Source organism: Melozone crissalis, unplaced genomic scaffold, assembly GCF_028551555.1.
Source record: "Melozone crissalis strain CALT ecotype California unplaced genomic scaffold, PUWL_Pcris_2 ptg000027l_1, whole genome shotgun sequence".
NCBI lineage: Eukaryota > Metazoa > Chordata > Aves > Passeriformes > Passerellidae > Melozone > Melozone crissalis.
In genome coordinates this window covers 52,327,735-52,350,926 of record NW_026535805.1, presented here as the reverse complement: position 1 = coordinate 52,350,926, position 23,192 = coordinate 52,327,735, and the positions used below count along the sequence as shown (strand labels likewise).

The 23,192-nt window shown below is 41.4% G+C and overlaps 1 protein-coding gene across 1 annotated transcript in view; it reads right to left on the bottom strand.

The window, feature by feature from the left end:
• Nucleotides 1–4,588: 4,588 nt before the first annotated feature.
• Nucleotides 4,589–23,192, bottom strand: part of PDSS2 (decaprenyl diphosphate synthase subunit 2) — a 111,508-nt gene continuing 92,904 nt past the window's right edge. The window contains exons 5-8 of the mRNA XM_054280237.1: nucleotides 22,192–22,365; nucleotides 19,970–20,101; nucleotides 16,396–16,431; nucleotides 4,589–7,371 (exon numbers count right to left, since the gene is read on the bottom strand). Of these exons, the coding sequence (XP_054136212.1) occupies nucleotides 7,213–7,371; nucleotides 16,396–16,431; nucleotides 19,970–20,101; nucleotides 22,192–22,365 (501 nt within the window). The 3' untranslated portion in view covers nucleotides 4,589–7,212. The remainder of the gene's footprint in view (nucleotides 7,372–16,395; nucleotides 16,432–19,969; nucleotides 20,102–22,191; nucleotides 22,366–23,192) is intronic.

Sequence of the window (23,192 nt, the reverse complement as noted above, 5' to 3'; positions counted from 1 at the left end):
AATAAAGCAGAGTATTTTGAATCTTTGATATTTGGGGCAAAGGGTGAAGGGAGGAAGAAAAAGTAGAATAGCGTAAAGAAGGAAATGTCAAATATTTTTTTATAATGTTGCTGCAAAATCGCAGTTCTCCTACACAATATATCAAAATATGCTTCAAATGGAATTTAAACTAGAAATTTCTTAAAAACCAGATAAATCTGAGAACTACTGTTTCTGTTATCAGTGGGACACCTGCCTGTCACTATTACCCAAGAGGAATGTTTTTGTATGATGTGATCCCCCTTTTCTCCTGCAGACAGACTTGCAATTTCACCATACAAAGTCGGTAAAACACTGCTTTCCAGTTTAGTAGGTGATCCGTCATGTTGCTCTTTCTATTCTAGAGAAAAAGGTTGCCTTTCCTCAGGAGAGGCACACTGACTGAAGCATTTTGCAAACAGGCATGAATTTAATTCAACTCCATGCGCTGCAGAGAAGGGATCTCCTACACAGGGGGGAGCCCGAGCATTCTCGGGCTGCTCTCGGGGCTGGGAACACGGCAGCAACGCCGGGAGCTGCGGGCAGAGTCACGCACGAGTCAAGCGCACCGAGGGCTGGACAAAGGTGACTGCAGGCGGCTTTGGGGTATCGATGCCAATGTGTTTGTCATCCTCTTCTCCCCTTCTCAACTCAGGGCAAGCTCTGTACTTTACCTTTTTGTTTACTTAAAAAGGAATTTGCTGTTAAGAATTTTAGCTTAATAGCCACTTTCTCTTAGCTTTAGAAAACCAGGCTTAGCCTAAAAGAGAAACACGTGAATGCTAATTATGTAAATAATTAATGCATTTTAGGGATTGGTTTCCGAAAGGTGGAACAAAAAAGGGTAATTTAATTCAAAGACCATCAGAACAGATGACTTTCAGAACTGGAAATATTTTTTCCTTTGAACTGCTTTGAGAGACTGAAAAGCTTTAGCTCTTTATTTTTGGTAAGACACTGTGCAGGTAAAAGACTTTGAAGACTACAAAGAATAAAAAAAGTCTGATGCCTCACTCTTCTGTGAGCTGACGAGAGTAGTGACAGCCAGTGCTCTGACCCAGCAGCCACTTCCTTGACAAATCTGCAGCATGGCACAATTGCCTGAGTTAGCCTTTTGTGCTGATGAAAATTCAAATACTGCTCGGAAGAACAAGCCACGGGGAGATCTCACCAGCAGGTGCACCCCTGAGAACACTGGTCTGGCATCCTTAGCACTGCTTGGGGCAAGAAGCACTCCCCAGCAGCTCCAGAGAATGCCTCCTTAATGTTTCCATTAAGCCAAAAAGAGCTTTTCAATCTTTTAGCAACTTGTCAAGTTCAACACTACGTCAAATATGGGCCACATGTGCATTCTTTCTTGCCAATAAGGCAAGGCACATGGAGGGCTACATTAAGAGAAGCACAGCCAGCTGATCAGGTGTGCCACGCCATCAAATCCATGCACTCAAATACATCTGGTAATCCCTTTCCTTCCTTGGCCAGAGGCAGGGCCCCTCAATTCCTAGATGGTGTATTCATTACCTGATCCTTTTTCTGCTAACCAGAAGTTCCACACTGGGGTCAAAGGCAGTATCAGTCCTTCTCCACTGTCTGGGGAGCTGCTCAATAGCAACCAGAGTGCTAATTCTCCTGTATGGAGCCTTTTTGGCCACCAAATCCCTCACAATTCACATAGCCCAGGTTGCACATTTGAGGCATCCCACTGCCCCACGCTCTCCTCAAGGTAATGCACACAGAACCACAAGGTGGCACACCAATGTGCACATGGCACCCTCTCCCCGGGCAGAAAACAGCTCCCTTGTCAGCCTCCATGGTGGCTGGTGGGGAGGAGGAGAACACACATGGTCTTTGAATGGCTGGAACTGTTGGGAGTCTCCCCCAGCTGAGGCACAGGTCTGCAGGGGTGGGTGGGAGAGAGATTCTCTTTGAATTGCTGGAGCAGACTGGCCAATCTGCCCACAGCTGGGGCCTTGGTGTCTGGCCAAGTCACGAGCACCAGGTGCTGGCATATGATGACTGTGCTCCATACAAACTTCACTGCATGCACCACAGGCACTGGATTTCATTTGGGTCTTCAGATGCCTGGCTGTTATCCAGGCTGCTGCAGATCACCTCCACCACTGCTAACTTCCTCAGAGACTGGATACTCTCAGTGGTTGTCCACTCTTGCCTTAATAGTTTAGAAGACCTTCTTCAAGGGGACACTTCTTCACACTCAACACAAACTGCCTCCAGAGGCTGCTGATTTTTGCTCCTTTTCCAATCCTTTTGTTGATCCCCCATTCCCTTGTGAGGCATCCCAGCTGCTGGGCTGCCTTGCTCTCTAATTCCTGACTGTTGGCTCCAGTACCACAGCACTGCAGCAGCCAGCTGATAATTAGCTCACCAGGCTGATGGCTATAATATTTGTGTGTGTCTTGCAGCTTACTCAGGGATGAGTTGATGATTTCTGCCTTGTTTGTGATTTCTGTCTTTCCCCTCCTGTTCTTGTGACTGTTCTGCTGCACAACAGGCTGCCTCTCCAAATCCTCCTACTGCACCCTCTTGGGAAAAGCTTTCCCCCGACTGAGGGATTTTACTCCTGCCTCTATTGTTTCTTTGTGACAACAGGGGTAACTGATGGAGTTGAGAGGTGGGTGTCTGGCTTAGCCATGGTGCTTTCTGTGTGTCTTCAGGCACAGAGGCCATCTCTGCCCTCCAAGGGTGCTGAACAGTTCTTGGCAGGGTTAGGCCAGGCCCAGCAGTGTGAGAAGTTGTGTCCCTTTAGCACAGCCAGGGCATCCTTTTCTCAAGTGTACTGTCACTTCTTCAGGATCCTGCACTTGTTTGGCAGTCAGGTTCCACATGATCAGAGGTAAAAACCTGTTCTAGATACCTTGCCACCCATGACCACACAACCTCAGGGCACATCCCTGTGTGATATTCCTAAATACTCAGTTAATCCTAGGAAAAGTCGGATACAGATTCGTGAGACACACTGATGTGAACATTCCGATTACCCAGGAGTGTTCAAAATATGGGGGAGTCATTGTAACAAGCTGGAAAGCAACCCTGCAGGAGGCAAAGAGAAAGGTGCTGTTGTTTCCTCCACAAAGTGTGTCTCAGAGGAAAGGAGAGAAAAGGTGTAATTGTTAATTATCTCCACGAGATGGTTCCCAAAGTACTGGGACAGCAGCAACACACAGCCCAAATACCAGATTAGGCTCAGGGCCAGTGCTTTCATCATAGTTCTCCAAGGGAAAACACAACCAAGAACTACACAGCACAGCAAACTGCAAAAGACAAACCCAGCTTTCAACAAGCTCTCAAATTGTCATGTTTACTCTTGAGCAAGACAGGGAGTGGGTAAGGGAACAAATAAACCTGCATCGAGAGTGAGTAAGTCAACATCACCACCAGCAATAGCTAAACAGGCATAAAAGGTTCCCTCTAGCACACTCTGGTAAAACATCTTATTATCTTGAGCCCTAAATGTCCATCCTGGGTACCAAAAAGAATTGTGTTGGACAGCAGCCAGGCTGCTCAATCAGTGCCCCCCACCATGGGATGTACTGTGGGTTTTTAGCCCTGTACAGACAAAGGATGGATACAGTCCCTTATAGAGGGATTTTCTGGGCTGAGATAAAGCACATCTGAGGTTAGACATACCCAACCAAGTTCAGTGTGATACATCCCACCCTCTGTGCCCAGCACAGAGGAACAGGGAGCAGCATTCCTCTCTATCCAGCTGAGGCAGTGTGAGGCCAGAGGCAGGCAAACAAGGGCTTTTTGTATTTGCATGATTTGCTGCTTTACTAAAAGTAAATGCAAAATCACTCAAAGAGATCAAAGAGTGATCTCCCTCACAAGCAGGTGAGGGAGATCTGAAGAGTACAAAGACAGTCTACTAAACGTGCTTTATGATTAAAGCCTATTTCCCCCTGGTCTTTGCTGGTGCTTCAGCTCAGTGGGCATGAGTGGGGGCAAGGAGACTCTCAGACCAGAAGAGAAAGAGCTTTTTACTGAACTGCTTCTGTTCCTGGAACAATTTAAGGCTGCAATCCTAAAGGTCAAAAATATTGTGGGAAACTGGAATTGATGGCACCAATAAAAGATACTATTTTAGTAGATTCTTCTGAAAATCCCTAACCATTAACAGATAGTGTCCCCACACTCTACCCCGAGAAAAGCAACAGTGAGAAAATCTGTTGGTTGAGTAAAAGACAGTTTAATAGATAAAAGGGGAAAAAATGAAAACCAAACCATGAAAAACAAGCAAGGAAAAAACAATCACTACCAGTCGATTGACAGTCCCCAAACAACAGACCCCTGCAACATCCCCCCTCCCCATCCCCAGTTTTTATTACTGCGCATGATCTTGTACAGCACAGGCTGTCTCTGAGGTCAGCTGCCCCAGCTGTGCCCCCTCCTGCCCCCTCAAACTGAGTGTTGGAGTGAGGAGCAGAGAAAGCCTTGGTAGTGTGCAAGCACTGCTGAGCACAGCAGGTCAGCAACACTGTTTTAGTTGCACATCCAAAGCATGGGACTGCATAGGATACTATCAAGAAAATTAATGCCATCACAAGTGGGATGCAGTAGATCAGGATAACTTTTTTATTTTAATTTGGTTTAAAAAGCAGCTGGGACCTTGTCCTGTATTTTGTGCATCTGTGGAATGGTGCAGCAATTCCATAGTGGTGATAGGTTCAGAGGAGCAGCCACCAGGAGTGTCTGGTTGAGTAGCTGGGTGACTGAAGTAAATGGTGTGAATGCCTTCCTCAGACCACAGGCCTCCCTCTCCCTGACCTGCTTTAGAGGTAGGTGGGGACAAGGAACCAAGGAGACAAAAATAAGAGCATGACCAGACCAGAACAGCCCTAAGGTTACACATTGCTCAGAAACTGTATGAGGTGTGACGAGTACATTAGTACACAGCAATGACTAATTCACCCAGAGTCTGACAGATAGGTACAATATTTTGCTTGTAGTTTACCTAGAGGAAACAAGACAACAAAAATTTCTGAAGAATTACAGGCAAATACCTTAAATATAAGATTACTTGATAATATTGATAAGGGATAATTCACATTGTTTATTTGGTATTTTTTAAAATTAAAGTTGAATAATTGAAAAGCAATCAGAACATTCTGGTGATAAAGACACAAAAAAGTAATTAATTTTTGATGATTCCCCTTTATTTGTAACAAGTACAAATAAAAACTTGTACTTGCATGAAAAAACTAAACGAGATGTACATAGTTTTGCAGTATAGTTGGTGTTTCTTTTGCATAGCTGAGGTGAAGTGACTCAGAATATCTCCAGCAACCCAAGCTTTTTGCAGCCCTAAATCATTATGAACCAATTAACACAGATGTAAAACAAAGAAAAGATGATGAATGGCTCTTACTTCATGTAATGTGCAAAAACAAGAGCCAAAAAAAGCTGAAATGTGACTCTGGTTGAACTTAGGTAGTTCTTTCAAGCACATTTTTTAATTAGAACTTCAGGGAACTTAATGGGTAAGTGCCTGGAATAAACCACACTTCTCAGTGGTTCTCTTCTGTCTTCAGCCCTCCTGCTGCAGTAAAAACAGTAACTCAGGGAGAAGTTCCAGAGTCTTGGGAAGAGAGAAAATGCCAGGGCAGGAAAGAGAGAAAGTGCAAGAAAGAAGGGGTCTGGTGTTGAAGCCATTCTCCAGAACAAAGTGAGTCCTGAGTTCTGGATGGTGCTCCTAAACAAAGACTGGGACTCAAGGTTGCTTATTATAAATAAAATATCATGGTATAATGTGGGCAGAATGTACATAGAATATTATGTACATTACACAGGATGTATTTCAGTGTATTTTTAGAGGACAGAGTTTTTATTTATATTTTGCATTTGGTGGAATGCAACACTCTGATCTATGACAAACAAGCTGTGCAACGGGGAGGGAGCGCAGGGGGAAAAGGAGGGAGGAGAGAATTTAACAGAAATAACTCCACTTAGTGTTTGACTGAGGGATGTAATGAAATCTGTTTGCTGTGCTAGCTGTCTCCAGATTGGGCTGTAATTACACCACAGAAGGAAGAAAGGTAGCTGAGTCTCAATCTAGATCATTTATGTAAACTCAGCCTTCTTGTCAACGGCATTCTCAGATTGCACGAGTGCAAACCACAAAAATCATCTCCTATGAACAAAACAGAGACAGTCTCAAATTGCAGGATTCTGATACACCTTATAAGCCGTCTGTAATTGGACTTGAAACTCCAACACACTGAGGTTCAAAACTTCTCCAGTATTTTCTGCATTTTATTCAGGGCAGTGACTACTCACACAGGAGCATTCCTGCTTCCTTTTTGCCAAAGGCTGATGTCTAGCTTTACAAATTAACATTTATCTGGCTTAAATTAACACAAGTGTCACAAACATAGGAAATTCTTTTGTGTAAGACACTGTTGAAACAAACTGCTGGATCTGAGGGAGGGATATTCCCTCCCCCAGAAGAGTTGGAAAAACCTCGTTCTTTGACCCAGAGCAACATTTTACATAGGCACAGTATAAACTCCAGGCACTCACTTCCCTTAACAGAGCCAAATTAATATTTGATTAAATATTTCAAAGCTCCTACTTACCATGCTTGACACATTTTCTCAGCAAGTTTCTCAAACACAGAACTCATTAGGCACAGGGTAATTTTACATTTGAATACATAAAAAGAGTGTGAGGAGACATAACTGCGTGCAGACAGAGAGGGATTTTCCCCCATTAATCCCCTAAACTGCCCTTCCCCTTGGATAAGGGTATGCTAATTCCCGGCTTCGGCAGCTCGCTCTCTCTGGGCAGGTTTGAGCGGGTTTCTCGTGACACCTGGATCTTCACGCCCTTCCATCCATCCCTCCCTCCCTCTCTGCATCCCTCCCTCTGGCAGGAAAACCACCGGCCTCCGCCCTGGCGCCGTCCCCGCTGGTGCCCAATCAATACCGCCTTATTTCCTGTCCATTTGCTGAGGTCACGGAAACGGGACTCATTAATTATTTCTACCGGTGCAGCCTCAAGTGCGCTTCTGGCACGGCAAGCGAAAACCGTCTGTGACCTTTTTTCTTTCCTCTGCCGAATTTTGCCGGTGGCGGCGGCAGCGAGGGCGCGTTCCCCGGCCGGGATGGGACGAGGCGATCGGAGGCGTGAGGCGGCACCGGTGTCCCCGCCGGGTCGCTTCCACCGCGGGGCAGCAGGTCAGGGAAACCTGGTCACGGCGCAGACGATGTTGGCCAAGGCGTCCCTGGCCTCCGAGGGAGGGAATCGCTCCAGGGCTGCCAGCGCTCTGTTTCCGTGGCAGCGGCAGAGGTCGATGGCAGAAGTCACACCTTTGCCAGCCTTGATCGCTTCCTGCAGCTGTTGGAAAACACAGGCACATCGGTGTGGGGGGTGTTTCGGCCGTGCACAATTACCTCTGCGAGCACAGGGCTTCTACCGCCTCTTCCCGAGGTAAAGGCAAAGCCAAAGCCATCACACAAAGCCCTTAAATCCTCTCAGCTGCTCTGTTTAGCTCCCTACCGCAGCGAAACTGTGTGTAATGTAAACTACACCACCCGTTACTTCAGCACATGAAAGATGCTGGCTCTCCAAAGGGCACCTTAAACTAAAAAAATAAAATTAAACTTTTAAATATCTGAACATTTGATACCTCAGCCAGTGCCTGAGAGCTTTTGTTCAGAACTGGCAAACCAGCCATTTGCTCACACTCCTGTTTCCTGCAGTGAAAATCTGCATTTTGTGAACACCCATTCCATCCCCTGCTTTCAGAAACCAGCATAGGACGACACAGGTGGAATGACTGTATTTTGTAATAGAGGTTTCTATTTATAGATCATGTGATTACATTGCTCATAGTGGACAAAAGCAAATTTTGTCAGTAAAATGTGGTAAACTATCATACTGTACTCATGCAAACGCCATCTCATCAATAAGGCCAGGGAATTTCACAAAGGCTTGGTGATACACCATAGGAGAAAGAAAATACTTTCATGGAATAACTGACATCTCATAGCAAGTTGCTGGAAAGATCTGGCACCTAAAATCTTGGGTAAATGATGGGTTAAATTTCGTCTGAAATAATACAGACAAAATTGACAAAATAATGCATGTTATTTTACCCATACCTGAACTTAGCAGAACTCTAAACAGCTTTTATTAAAGGCTTTTTTATTTTTAATTAGTATTTTCTTTTTGAACAGCATCAGGAGACTGTCATGAAACACTATTACATTTTCTACTCTAAAATACAGGCGTCCCCAGACCAACTCCAGCCTGATGCCTCATCCAAGAGCCTGGGAACAAAGGTGAGGTGGATCTTTGGGATTTGATTTTTCCAAAAGCATTACAGCATTTCATGATCTTTAACATGCCCTACACAGCTTTCACAACTGCCTAACATCATTGCACCAGTTTTTTTAAAAAAGGACTTTTCTTCGATACAGGTACCTACAGTAACAAACTATACAGGGTTTCCTAAGTCATGTTTTTCATCAATGTTTTCACAGCTCAGTGCCCAAATTATTTTTAAAAATACATCACTATGACCTTACCTATCCAGTTTAAATAATATACATATATATATATATATACACCTATCTTAAAAAAAATCCTAGATATGACCAAATTGTAAGTCACCCATTTTCTATACAAGCTTGCATTCATACAGAATGATTTATGCTTCTTATCTGAAAGTGGATTCATTATCTGTATTTAAAGATGAAATTAGCTGAAAGCATATTACAGCACTTGAGTGTTCAAGTCCCAGTTCATAAAAATTTTATTCCCCTCTTCAGTTGGAATCTTCCTGCACTGTGCGCTGGAAAGGAACTTGCCCTGAGGCATAAATGCATCACATAGCTAATTCAACATGTCTTCTAATGAGTGGGAATCAGCCATATTTCCAGGGCTCTGCAGCAAAGGTGAGGATAGGTGAGATGAGGTGCTCTAGCAGCGTGCAAAGGTGTCCCTTCCTCTTCTCTGAGGCACAACCTTGTGGGACAGTAGAACCCCACACATCTGAAGCAAACTCTGCAGATTTGCTAAAGCTTATTACAAAGGATTAGCATAAGTTGTAGTACTCATGGAAATACATACTGAGATGTAAACAGGAAAGAAAATAGCTCCTAGAAAGTGTTCAAATTGGTGAAAAGTCAGAGAAGCTTAGCTTAGGCATATATATGCTCACATATATGTACCATGACTGAGCTGAAAGAGCAGAGCCTGGAAAGGGGGAGAATCCTAACACAAGGACACAATCCCTTTACACGCCTGTCTCGTGTAAGCCCTCAGACACATGCGCTGCTTTGAAGCCAATACAATCACAAAGCTCGTGTCAAACTATAGGCAGAGGAATCACTACACAAAAATCAGACTAATCCGCTGTTGAGTGTTTCCCAGCAAAGTTCAAGGAACGTCAAAATGGAAAATACCTGCTTACATGGACAGCTTTTCAGTTAGAGATCCTCCCATGTAACAATTCATAGGCCTCAAAACGTACCTGGTTTGTATTCCCTTTGCAGAAGCAGCTGGTCAGCTCAAATAAGCACACACAGAGGCAAAGCAGTCTGAATTAACCAGACTACACACTAGCTCTATCTCAGCAGGGGTTGTAAAAGGGAAAAAAGAAGTACAAATATGGCTTTTTGTAGTGGGAAAGTTCTAAAAGAAATACAGGAACTAACTCTGACAAACCAGGCTTCAGCAGCTCTGCTGTATGCAAAAGCCCCCTAATTTAAGACTTTAGTTGTACTCTTGGTTATATTACAGTTACGTTTTCAGACTCTGTCTCTCAGATTTTGAGCTTCAATAATTTTATGTAATGAACTTCACAAACTAAGGACACAGAAGAAAAAAAAATCAATGTATCCAGTACAGATGCATTATTTTTAAATCTGGATAGGAGCAGCTGATTTTTACAGCAAATGAACAGAAAAGCAGAATTTACTGCTTTCATTTTTTACTTTATAAACTTTATTTAAGCTGCCTCATTGATTTCTTCTAAATATAAGAATCTGCTCTTTTAGTCTCTTATATGGCATATTTAATTTTGTGCATATTTCCACTTGTAGGAACAATTTAATCCACACAACCTTCTTCAAAATGATATTCAGTAATTAAAACTGAATACAAGTCAAAACACAGATTGCTTAGCTACACTTTTCTCCATTTGAACTGCTAGATATGCTGGAATACTGCATTTTTGCTTTTAAGCTTTTGTTCAGACCATTGGCATTTTAAAGCCTTACTTCATTCTAGAAGTGCCAAGACTCTGAAAAAATCACCAACTGGGTTTTGGTTATTTAAATTCAGCTTAAAGAATAGTCTTGCAATAGCACAGCCAAGCTGAGGCTCAGATGAGATGTGATCTCCTCCACCACGTATCTGCACTGTTTTGCAATCTGTGCCCTTGCAGATACTCAGAACTTAACTGAGCAAACCCACACTGGCTCTGCTTTGAGCGAGAGGCTGGACCAGACATCCCCCAGAGATCCCTTCCAGCTTCCACTACTGTATGATTCTGTGAAGAGACTTCAAAGTACCATGTTTCTCAGTCTGTTTGTTTTAAAAGGGCAAAGAGAGGGCTTCTCATCCATACCACAAAAGTGAAGGATTTGCCTTTCAGACCAAGTGCTCTGGATTGCTGTTGGACAGAACAGCTGGTCTGAGGGCAGCAAGAGGTCAGAGAGGAAAGCTAGGAACTGCTGGATTTTGGAGACTGAAGAACTAAAGGAGTCAAAAACTAAGCAGGTGTTCAAGTACAAAGTCAACTAATTTCAAATCTTCTCTGCTGAGACATTTCTGCTTCATGAGCCAAAGGAAAGAAGATTCCTTTCACACAGTGCTACCTGTAGGGAGCAATAAATCGGGAGCAGGATGGGGAGGGGTGGGAAGACTCACTGAATACGTGGTGAATATTTTGGCTCTAATAGACTTTATATGCAAAGGGAGAAAGACAGCACTGAAATTCCTGATATTTTTTTTCCTTAGTCCAACCTAGGATTAATTATTTCCGATTATTAATTATTTCCAATTAATTATTTCAGTGGCAAAATCTCAAAAGTAACTTCAGATTTTTTTGTTGTTGTTTTAAAAGGATGATCCTAAACCAGATAATTTGTTATCTACTGAAATCTTTGAATATCACACATTCTCTCTGATCCTGAAGCGAGCTAAAACATTTTACATTTCTGAAGTGCACAGTACTTGCTGAAACAAAAAGAAACCCCAAAACCTAAACTGATCTGTGGCTGAGTGACAGAATAATGCTCAAAATGCCTGCAGTGTTCTGCACTGGCTTTCCTAAATTCTGTGGCTGAGTGACAGAATAATGCTCAAAATGCCTGCAGTGTTCTGCACTGGCTTTCCTAAATTTGTTTTCCCTTTTGTGGGAGTAGCACGCTTAATAAGCACTGGTGTTTTAGACCGCTGAAATGTTAACCTTAAAAAAGTATCAACATATTTCATAGGTAGTAGATCAATTTTGTCAAATTTTATCTTTGTTTTCTAAAGAAGTACTTTGCAATGTTTCAGCATCCATTCTTGCAGCTGGACATAGGGTTGAGCTCTTCCTTCTCAAAAATACACTGCACAATCATTTATTTGCATCACTTCATAGCATAGATATAAATTTATTTTTTAAAAAATCTTTTGTTTGCTATATGCAGCATGATATGCCGGCTGAAACCGGGGCAGTATTTATCAAATATTTCCTGAGAAACTTTCCTGTACAAAAGGTAAAGAAAAGCATCTTCAAAGGGCCCAAATGCTCTGCAAAAGCCCCCATTAATAGAGTAGAATTTATTTTCTTTATTCATCTGACAAATAGAAAAAAATTCTTTTTACTTCAAACTGAAACCCACACTACATATAGGATGAGACCAAATGTGGGGAGGGTTGTCCCCAACAGGAGAGGAAAGATGGCCTGCTTACAGGGAACATTGCTGTTACACAGCTCTTAAAATACTCTGCCAAAAAAATTACAAGCCATCCCGAGACACTGATTGATTGTACACATTCTTTATTATTTTGGAAGGGACACCAAAGCCTTTTTACGTCTTTTACAATGAGCTTAACAAGACCCACCAGTTTTTAAATCTAAACAATGGTGGTTGTGAAGACTCTTCACCAAAAAGCATCATTTTCTTAAATCCACCTAATACAAACAGTGTTTGTTAATTGTCATCTTAGCACACACAAGCAATCAACTTCATATTTATGTTAAAACATATTATTTGCTTTAATGAAACAAAGGTTATGCTGGATTTATACCCCAAAGAAGTGGGAAAATACCCACTGATTACAAAGATGCAACTGATTGTTGGTACTGGATGTGCACCTTGACAATTCAGATATTAATTCCAAAAAATAAGAAAATTGCTTCACCTGAATCACTTTAGATGCTTTTGTAATACTACTAACACATCTAAAAAGCCCCATTGACTGACTATGCTGTGTTTTTTATTATATGTAACAAAAGGAGCTAATGGCAGTGATTGCTCCAAAACAAACACGACAAATCTTCATGCAAAACCAAGAGGGTCATAAGCATCTACACACAACAACGCTCTGTTTTTAACTCTTTGCTGCATTTCAGGAGCAAGAGGGTGAGCAGCCTGTGGCCTGCAGTCCCACAATGACTGCCTGGCATGTACACAAAGCCATGGGATGACTGTCCCTTACCCCATGGGGCTGCAGACCCGCAGCCAGCACTGCACAGGATGGCTGCACTCGCCGTGGCAGCCGGCGGTGGGGTGGGCAAGGGCAGCCTGCACCTCTGGCTGGCACCTCTGGCTGGCACTGTGCTATTGCTATTTATTAGCAGCATGGCAGCAGGCTACCACTGAGAAACCTCCTTTTAGCCAAATGTGACCTTTCCCATTTTTCTTCTCTTTCCCACCATCTGGGAAGTCAAGACTTAGTGCCATGCAGTGTATGAACAGCTGGATCTGCCCCATCCTGACTCATGCCTTCCAGCATGGTACAAACTCAGCTCCTGGTGTTGATGCAGTGCACAATATTTCTTACACAAACCAAGAAAGTATGTCATAGCATGCCATGCCAGACTATGCCATACTTTCCAAGCCAGTTTGGATGAAAGGCCTCTATAACAGACAGCAGAGCAAATAGACAGGGATAAAAAAAAAAATTAAAAAAAAAAAAAAAAGTTTTGCTACATTCTCTCTCACTTGACTTAATTTATCTTTTCTGAATATTGCATTTAGAAAAGTGACAAATCATTGCATAGCACAGTAATTGGCTGCAAAATACAAGATTTATTTCTTTATTTTAGTATTATAATTTTTCTAGAGCCTTAGCCAGAAAACAAGAATTACTCCTAGCTTACTCATTTCTGCTACTAGTTGGGCCTTTGTTACACTCCTTTAACAAGTCTGTATGATGCCAAGCATTAAGGCCTCAGCTTTAGCAGAGAGATTTTAATCAGTATTATCAAGTGGTAACAATTACATTGAGAATCTCAGTTGTTGTTTGAGAATTACACAGCTTATCTTGCACAAAAGGTATGCGTAACATAGATAAAAGCTTTTTGATTTTAAGAAGTCTGAGATTTTTGCCACATACAAATGAGGGGGACGGGAAAGTTGCTGTTTCTTTCAATTACATACATGAAATTTGTCCCTTACTTTCTCTTTTGTTATCTGAGAAACACCACAAAAACAGCTGAAACAATTTTTTCACCTCTTTCAGAGACTTTCAAACACCACAACGATGGATCAATAATTTGCCTGGATGCAGTGTGATAGCATAGGAAAAAACAGAGTGAGAATGAAACCCTCAGATACTAATGTGAGAAAACATATATTCAGAACACAGACAATATAAAAAATCTTTCTGATAAAAAGATTCAACAAACCTGGGATGAAAAATCCCTAAAAAATTTTGCAAAATATAGTGACTTTATTGACCTGGTAGTCTCAGACTTAATCAAATTAATAGAAAGCTTTTCACATTATATTTGTGTCAGAGACCTCACCAAACTTGCTAGTATGATGCAGCTATTTTTTTGTCAGTGAAAAAAATCAGGGGTTCCATTTTAATATAACATGCATCAAAAGAACAATTCAGAATTCTTAAGCAGTCTCAAATTTGAAATAAAACCTTCACTTTTTAAGAAGGTATGTTAAATGTGTGGATCTCAATTTCTCAAATTTACTTTCATTATTTTAATTGAAAGTGCAGCAAGCAAGATAAAACTTTCTTAAGTAGGCTAACAACTTTTGTATACGCATATTTATGAGTTTAACTAAAGGAATAATATTTTTATCTCAATTAAGTGGCACACTGAAGTTCATAATAAAAACTAAGAGAAGAAAAATAATCAAAATTTTCAAAAGTTCTACAGGTAGTTTTGGTGATCTTTGCTTTTACAAAACTAAAGAGGAGATATTTTGAAGGTTCAAAGAGACACAAGCTCCAAGATTTGATTACAAATATTAAAGTAACTGTATCAACTGAATAGAAAGATAAGATGGGACTGTGATGCTGAGAAGAAAAGACTGAGCAATGTGCAAAGCACTGCCTGTGGTGATGGAAGAGGAAAGACAACCCAGCAAAAAGCAAAAAATAAAATACTGGATTGCACAGCACATCATGCCCTCTAACTGGCTGTGTGCATGCGCTGGTCAAGTCATTCTGCTGGGGACAGCTGCAGGTTCCTGAGTTCATTTAGCATAGATATTACTAATGACCACTTTTACTTTAAACCAACTAACATAGAAAAGAGGGACATGATAGCCTAGGCTTTTGCAACTGACCTCTTAAAAAACCCAAACAAACTAGACGTTGTTCGAACTCACAAAAATCATGCACAATTTTTCATATCCATTCACTTTATAATACCTGTGCTTGTGCAAGAGATAATTACCTAAAGCCAGCAAAAATCATGTGCTTTCTTGCAGAAGTCAATTGCTCAAAATACAAAACTTGAAGGGCCTTCTCTCTTTCTTTACCTTTTATTCAAGTGTCCAAGTAGCTGAAGCATAAGTTTTTTAACTTCATGTGAAGGATACAAGATCTGAAATAATTTCAGTCAAAATGTAGAATAGTCTGACAAATGTTTGATTTAGTAAAGCAAATTTAGATGTTTTTCTTTCCCCTTTGCCTTTTTTTCCCAAAGTATGGAAATTACACTGTGTGGATTTGTGGAAATGACAATTGTGGATCACAATTATAACAATTAAAAGGAGAAAACTCGTTCTGGACTTGCAAAAGTAACCTAGGTTAAATATTCACAGGAGTGGCCCCCAAGACATCTGAAGAATAAATCTGGTGCCCTCAGTGGTGATTTAGAAGAAAGAAAACTGCTATAAATGTGACTGGTGTAGAGAGCAACCTAAAAGCATAATGATTTTAAATGGCAAAGTAAGTTGAGATCCCTCTGCTATTCTAAAAGGAAGGAAGGGCAGAGAGGCTTTTAAATAATCCAAATAGCAATTTTTGTTAATACAGAATAATTACAATGATCTGACCCATACTTGTGTGTTAGCCTTCCATATGAGCAGCAATCAGTCTGAGCTGTAACACTCTTCAGGCCCTACTTCAAGAAGCAATTCTCAATCATGCACATGGCTCAGTAATTTATATATTATTTCTCCACTGATGCTGGAGATAACTGACTGGACTTCATGATCTGCTTAAGACTCAGAACAAGTCAGGCTCATGCTCAGTGAGCTTGGGACACTGCCATCTCTCTCCATCACACATGTGCTGTGCTGTAATATTTAACCAGGGGAACCTTTCAGCCATCCCCTGCAGCCCTTTGAGAGATTCAAGGTGTCCCAGCTACTTCCAGTAAAGCTCCTTAGTTCAGGTCTCCTCTTATTACAGAGAAGTAGCAAATACAGTGCTGTATCACTAGAAGTTGTAATAGGGACTGGAAGAAGCCAAATTATTGTATTTGTGTATTTTTTAATAGATGGCATGGAACGAAGGAGACATTAAAAAAAAATTAGCTGTGCACTCTACCAATAGAGAGTGACCACTGATAGGATCTAACCTGCAAATGACTCCAGGAAAAAAAGACACAAAAGCCATCAGAAGACTGGTTTGAAAATTGAGTTTGGGGAAGCAAATGGGAGAAATGACAGTAAAAATAATTATTCAATAACTACATTATTTAATTACTATTATTAGATATATTATTAAATTACTATTATTAAATAGCTACATTGTATAGTTACAGTGCAGCTGTCTATTAATGGCTTTTTAAAATCAAGAAATTGCAGGAGCCATTCTCCCTCCCTTCATATACACACATACAATTTACAACCTAGCTTTAATAAGGAAGTTTCTCTCAGCTGTCAAGAATATTCTCGAAAATACTTTTTAAATATTAAAAATGAGATATAAATGTGATTTACCAACCTTCTTATAGTCCACAATGTTTCCTTTTCCTTGTGCCTTAAAAAAAAAGAGATTTTTTATCAGACACTACATACTACAAACCAGAGTTGCAAGAATAAAGAATGCAATTAAATGAGCTACTACTTTGAACATTACTTACTTTCTTTAGGAATCTGATACAGAAAACCCTAAAATACAACCAAATGTGTTACCAGCTTACACAACATGGCTCTGTTTCAGATGAGAGCTGCAGATACTTAGTGTAATTTTTAGGCTTTTTTTATTATGACTTGTAGTTAAACATTTGGTGAATCCAAAATGTTTTGGTCTTAAAAAATCTTGCTGTTTGCATTAATTAATCTCTCCCATGAGATTCTGTAATAAACTCTACTTCCTATCAGCAATAACAGGATTTACTTTCTTTAAAGAGAACTCTCTGTATACCTACACTGTCTTGCATAAGGCAATAGTCTAGAGCCTCCAAAAGGGCTGTTGGACCCTGTCAGAGCTGTGACCAGGCTGGAAGCGCTTTTGATTTAAGTATCAGCATCACCTTTTGAGTAAGTGAGATAAATAAATCAACCTGTAACTCCTAATATATTCAGAAAGAAATACAAACAATTTTAAAATTTCTTCTTGCCCAGATGCAAGCAAATATGCTGTCCAACTTTCTGATTTCTGTCACAGAATGATGTAGAAGATGTCTTTCTCATTCATGCTCTGACAGAACCAGATCATTAGCACTTAACCAACCTGAAAACCCTTCCCTGAGATCTGATCTGGATGTGCCATTATCACTTCATCTAACTCCAGCTCTTCTCTTTCCAGATTATTGAGAGAAAAAAAAAATCTGTTTCTTTCTCTCTAGCTTCCTCAAGGGAAGACCCCAAACCTCAATTCTTCTGCAATGTGTCTCCTGAAAAGATGTAGATTAGGACCAGTACCTCTCCATGTCCTCTGTGGGGACTTCAGAGATCAGCCCAAAGGAGCAGACCAGCTGGGACAATGAGAAGAGCTGAGACCTGCACTGAAGAGGAACACTGTGTGGCAAGCATAGCTTCAAAGAGATGCTGCCAAGCTGGCCCACACTTTAAAAAATGAATTAATCTTTGTAAAGGAGGAAATATAACGTAGAGAAAAGAACTGATGAGAGACTAAACAAACTGAACATGAAGGAGAACAGTAGATAACAGAACTGATTCCACTGAAGGATAAAGGGGATTGATCCACAAAACCCCTTTGCTTCTCTCTTTAATCTCAGGAGCCAGCTTTTCTGGAATGCATGTTAAGAAGACAGCCTGATAGCATTTGGGAGTAGCAAAACCACTGCCAATTACTGCTTCCTTATTTGTATATTCCCATCTTATTTGATTTGACAATTTTTATTCATCTGATTGGATCTTACAGCTGCTTCAAAATATATCTAGTAGTTATATTGTATATTAGAACACCAGAAACATGTTCCTTAACAAGTGATACCCTATATGCAGATTCACACTGCAGCAGAGAATCTGACAAGGTGTTTGAGGAAGATGCTTTTCAGCTGCAGCAATAGCAGGAAAGGTGTGCTCAGTGTGCCTCCTCCTGCGCTTATTCTCATTACCAACAGCAAGAATATTTTCTCATGATCTGCTCCTGTCAAGCATTAAAGTCAATGGCTCTTGAGCTCCTCCAGGCAGCAACCTCACACAATCTGTCTCCTAAGCCTTCTTTACTACAACTGCATCATTCTTTTTTTCCTTTTTTATCCTCACAGTAGTACTTTGGCTCTCTAACTTTTTCTGAACCTCATCTCAGACACACAGTTGGTTTTTTAACCTTTTACACCAGACTTGCTCAACTGGTTAAGCTTCTGACAGGGCCTGAGTGCACTGCATGTGCTTTTCCTATTAAAACCATACAAATGACATTGCATGAGAGGGTGGCTTAGGAGTGCACCCCTATGAGCACGGGCATCGTGAGGAAGTCTCTGGTTTGAGAGCTTGGCCTACACTGAATGTCACATAGTGAAAGTGACTGTGGGTGATATCTCAAAGAGCATGTAGTTAATCAAAGATAACTTTCCTCTCTAAACCAGCACAGGTCAAGAAAGGCTCCTGGACTAGGTGTTCCATATTGTAGTTGGTAGTAGTGGTAGCATAGTAAATACCATGTATAAAGTTTGTGTATAATAAATAAATGTATTAAGTACAGCAGTCCTAGTAGATAGCAAATACTTTTGCATAGTGCATGTCACTCGGCACCCCCACCCTTTTCACACAGAACTGCTTCATTGTTTCCATAATGCCCATTTTTGGTACGAAAATTTAGTAAGCAGACAGACGGCACTCCTGGAGTCCTGCAACCTCCTCTAGATTCTGCAGATGGGAAATTGTTTCAATGCTTTTATACACTGTGCTGTGGAAATGCCATTATTCTCCAACTGCAATAATCCAAATCCATTTACATTCAACTCGCATATGAGCCTTGTGTTGAGACTGTTGAGTTCCAAAAAACCTCATAATGCTTTATGAACTACTAGTCCCTAATTTCAAAGTGACAATAGGACTGCTGCATTTTAAGATCCCCCCCCTCTATACCACTGTAGCACTGTAGATTCTGCATACACCTCCCAAAATCTGAAGAGGCTGAAGAGACCATGCCTCTTGCTTGCAGTATGTGAAGGCCAGTTAGAACACAGAACTAGGCAGAGGTTTATATTCCACATCCTGCACCTGATTCCTGCTTTCAAACCAGCAGAGAAAGGAGACATCAGCAAGCACATCTTGAATGAATTTGCTTGCACAGAGACAGCTTCTTATTGAAGGCAGCAGCCTTTCTAACAAACTGTGTAACAACAAGCATGAATTTCCAAGTGGCAGTCATCACTGTTGTTTAGACAGACAAAACATGTCCAACTGATGAGGGAACTCAACAGAATGCTTAATTTTGGCCATTTTGGTGCTTCCTCCTCCCCCTTTCCCTTCTTGCTGTCTTCTACAGTTATCTATTTGTGCTTCAGCAACATCCAGGGAACTATTCATGGACTTGAATCCTACTGTGGTACATGACAGTTACCACATAGTTATTTTATTCTTATTGTCTTCCTCACGTAAAAATTAGAGGGAAAAAATAAGTAAATAAGGGAATTAAGAACAAGAGTACCAGACAGCTAGATCTCAAAACTATTTTGTGATGGTCAAGCCCCAAAGATCTTTCCCCTTCCATTGAAAATTACTACTCCAGCATAATTTTGGCAGAAGGAAATGCATGCCTACCTTTCAACCACAGTGATGGTTGAAGTTCTCTGTTTTAAGCTGCCAGTCAAAGTAGCGTGACTAAGACATGGGACTGCACAAGCAGTGCAGAGGAAGGCACATATGCTCCACACAAATGAATCTGCCTGTTACACTGATATACAAAAGTCTGACAGAGCTTGACTGTCAGGTCCCTACATTTCCCCTTGTTTAAAGTGTGGATGAGAGAAGTATTAAGCACTGCAGAGCATAGGAAAATCTCTTGTTAATTTCTAAGTTGCTGTGCAGACTGAAAGTACAGGTAGGAGGAAATAAACAAATGGCAAAACCAGGAAATTCTAAACAGTGCTTTATTTTACCTCTCTAATTTGTTTAAGCCATGCCTCCCTTCCACGGAATTCCTGATGAAGGATTGCAGGAGCAGAATTCAAACTGAAGGCCATGGTGTCACTAGAAGTTTCTTTAACAAATGGCTGCAGGTCTGAATGTAGCTGGAAAAGAAGAACACACACACATTCAGTTCCCAGGAACAGTCTATACATATCCACCCACTCCTCAAATTGAGGTCCACATCCTCGTTCTACACCTACTCACCACTTCCTGCTTTGACACTTGTACTCTGGTTGCACTTTTTAAAGTTTGGGGGAGGGATAGAAAGACGTTGAAAGCCTTGCAGTGGTGGAAAGATGTGGTAAAGAGAAGCAAGAGAGTCTGCAAAGATACAGATAAAGGGCAGCTTGCAGAGCTGGGCAAGGCATGGGACACAGCCAGGTAGGAGACTGTGGAGTGGCAAGAAACAGAAAAAATATAAAGGAAAGAATGATTCAGTCTTTGGTGGGAAGAAGATCAGGTTTTAATCTGTGCAGAGTACTACAGTCTAATTTTGAGTACCTGAGGAAGCAGATACAGTATGACCTTTCTTCTAACAAAGCAAATGCTACATAGCTAGGAGCTTTCCATGAAAATTATGCAATCCTTAATACACAACTATGTGTCAATGGTGGATATATTAATATTAAAGCATATACAAAATATTAAGGATATAACTGCACTTCAAGTAATTTACTGGTAGAATTGTACCTAGTAATAGCATATAGTGGCATTCCTGTGGCAGTAAAATTGTGCTTTATAAAACCACTTCCTCCTCCTGTAGGAACTAGAAACTGCATAAATCAACTCAGCTGAAGCAGATGGGAGGTCTGTCTGCCTGTCTCTAGCTACATCTAACCTCACAAGTGATGCAATACAGCAGAAGCAGATCTGTGTTTTCCTCTGGACTAACTAGCTGCAGACTCAATGTCTTCTAGTGGAGGTCAGAGACCTTGTCCAGGAAGTCCTACTGCTGTAGAGGTATAGGATGTTCCTGTTCAGATATGGTGACCTCCCTCCTTATCTTCCATCTGCCTTCTATGGAATTTCCCTCCACAGCAGGTTATTCAGAGGGGATATGGTGCAGTCCATGCTGCTGCATGGGCAATTGAGCCTCACAGCACAAATCTCTGCATGGTGGCAGCCAAGACCCAATACATTATGTACAGACTGAGCAATGAGATGCTGGAAAGCAGTGCTGCAGAAAGGGTCCTGGAGATCCTGGTCAATCACAAGTGGAACATGAGTCAGCAGTGCCCTGGCAGCCAGGAGGGCCAGTGGTGTCCTGGGGGGCATCAGGCTCAGCATGGCCAGCTGGGCAAGGGAAGGGATTGTCCTGCTCTGCTCTGCATTGGGGTGGCCTCATCTCATGTCCTGTGAGCAGTTTTGGGCACCACAATATAAGAAAAGCATTAAATTATCAGAGTGTCCAAAGGAGGCTACAAAGACAATGAAGGGCCTTGAGGGGAAGCTGTATGAGGAGTGGCTGAGGTCACTTGGAGTGTTCAGCCTGGAGGAGACTGAGGGGAGACCTCATTGCAGTTGTCAACATCCTTGTGAGGAAAAGAGGAGCAGCAAGCACTGATCCCTTCTCTGTGGTGACCAGTGACAGGACCCAAGGGAATGGTCTGAAGCTGTGCCAGGGGAGGGTTAGGCTGGATATTAGAAAATATCACCCAGGGAGTGGTTTGCTACTGGAATAGGCTCCCCAGGGAAGTTGTCACAGCACCAAGCCTGAGAGAGTTCAGAAGTGTTTGGACAATGCTCTCAGGCACATGGTGACTCTTGGGGATGGTTCTGTGCAGGGCTGGGAGTCGGACTCGATGATCCTTGTGGATCCCTTCCAATTCAACATATTCTATTACATGGCTCCTCCTGCAACTCCCGTTAATGGGACAGTGGGTTTAGGAGTAATGAAGGAGCAGAAAAGGTAAAGCTGCTGCAGAAAGATGTGCTAGAAGGCAGTTAACAGAGCCTTTAATGTAATGAGCTCCATTGCCAGGAGTGTGATTTTGGTAATTCACAAGCTCTGTTCATACCAACAGCTTCTGCAAACATCTCACTCCATACAGCAGTCAAATTTCTCAACACTCACCTGCTGGCTAAAATCTACAGCATAAGTCATGCCGTATATGACAGAGCTCACAAGCAGCACATCTTACAAGCCCTTCCTTCTGTATTTAAGCTCCCAGAACAAAAGGAAAAGGTGTACCTTATGACTCATAGACATATGCTTCCCATACTGGAATGCCATGTCCTGGATCTCAGCGCTGTGCTTTGCTAGCTCCATTGCAGCCTGGCAGCTCTTGGCCAGCAAGGCACTGTGCCTGAGGAAAACCTGCTCCTTCCACCTAGATATGCCAATGTCATCTGTGAGGCAGTTCTCCTGAAAATGAAACAAAGTCTAACATGAAAACACCAAAAACTGCACGTGTCAGCTCACAGAAGTTAATAGTGTGGCACGTGTGAGTACCGTGTAGCACATAACAAAACAAACCAAACTCTGGGTGCCATGTGCCAAATAAATTCTTTTAGGGATGAACAGAGGAAAGTATCAGAATAAATATACTGGCAGTTTCAAACAAAAACCTTTTCCATTTTCCTGTCAAAAGGCAATGCAAAACATGTGGAACTGTCAAGGTTCAATATAAATCTTTTTTTTTTTTTTAATTACTGTATCATCACACTGAACATTAACAGCAAACTATAGCCCTCATGAGGGACTGGGGAGGAAAAAAAACCCACAACCAAAATTCCAAAACAAAACCAAAAAGCAACTCCTCCCCCCCCCAGAGTACATCTGCACTTCAGCCCCCTCCCAGTTACCAAGAACCAACAATCCCAAACAAACTTGAGAAGTCCCTACAATTTTTCCTTTGTAGTCAGGAAAAAAACTAATTGTAACAGGTGTTGAAAATTCTTATAGACTGCAGTGGAAAAATGAAGGGCTGTGAGAGAGGACTTATACCTCTTCTGCTTCCATATTAAGGGTGAGGAGCAACTGAAAGTATTAAAAAATAACTAAAGTTGCAATTTAGAAGTGTCAGGGATTAATTATCAGGGGCTGATAGAGGCACGTCAGTTATGCCTCTACTGAACTTTACAACCTTGACTATAAGGTCAGAGATGCTCAACCTGTCTAAAAATCTTTTGTATCCAACATATTTATTTAGATAACTTTCCACAGTGTTTTAATTAACACAAATCAAATAC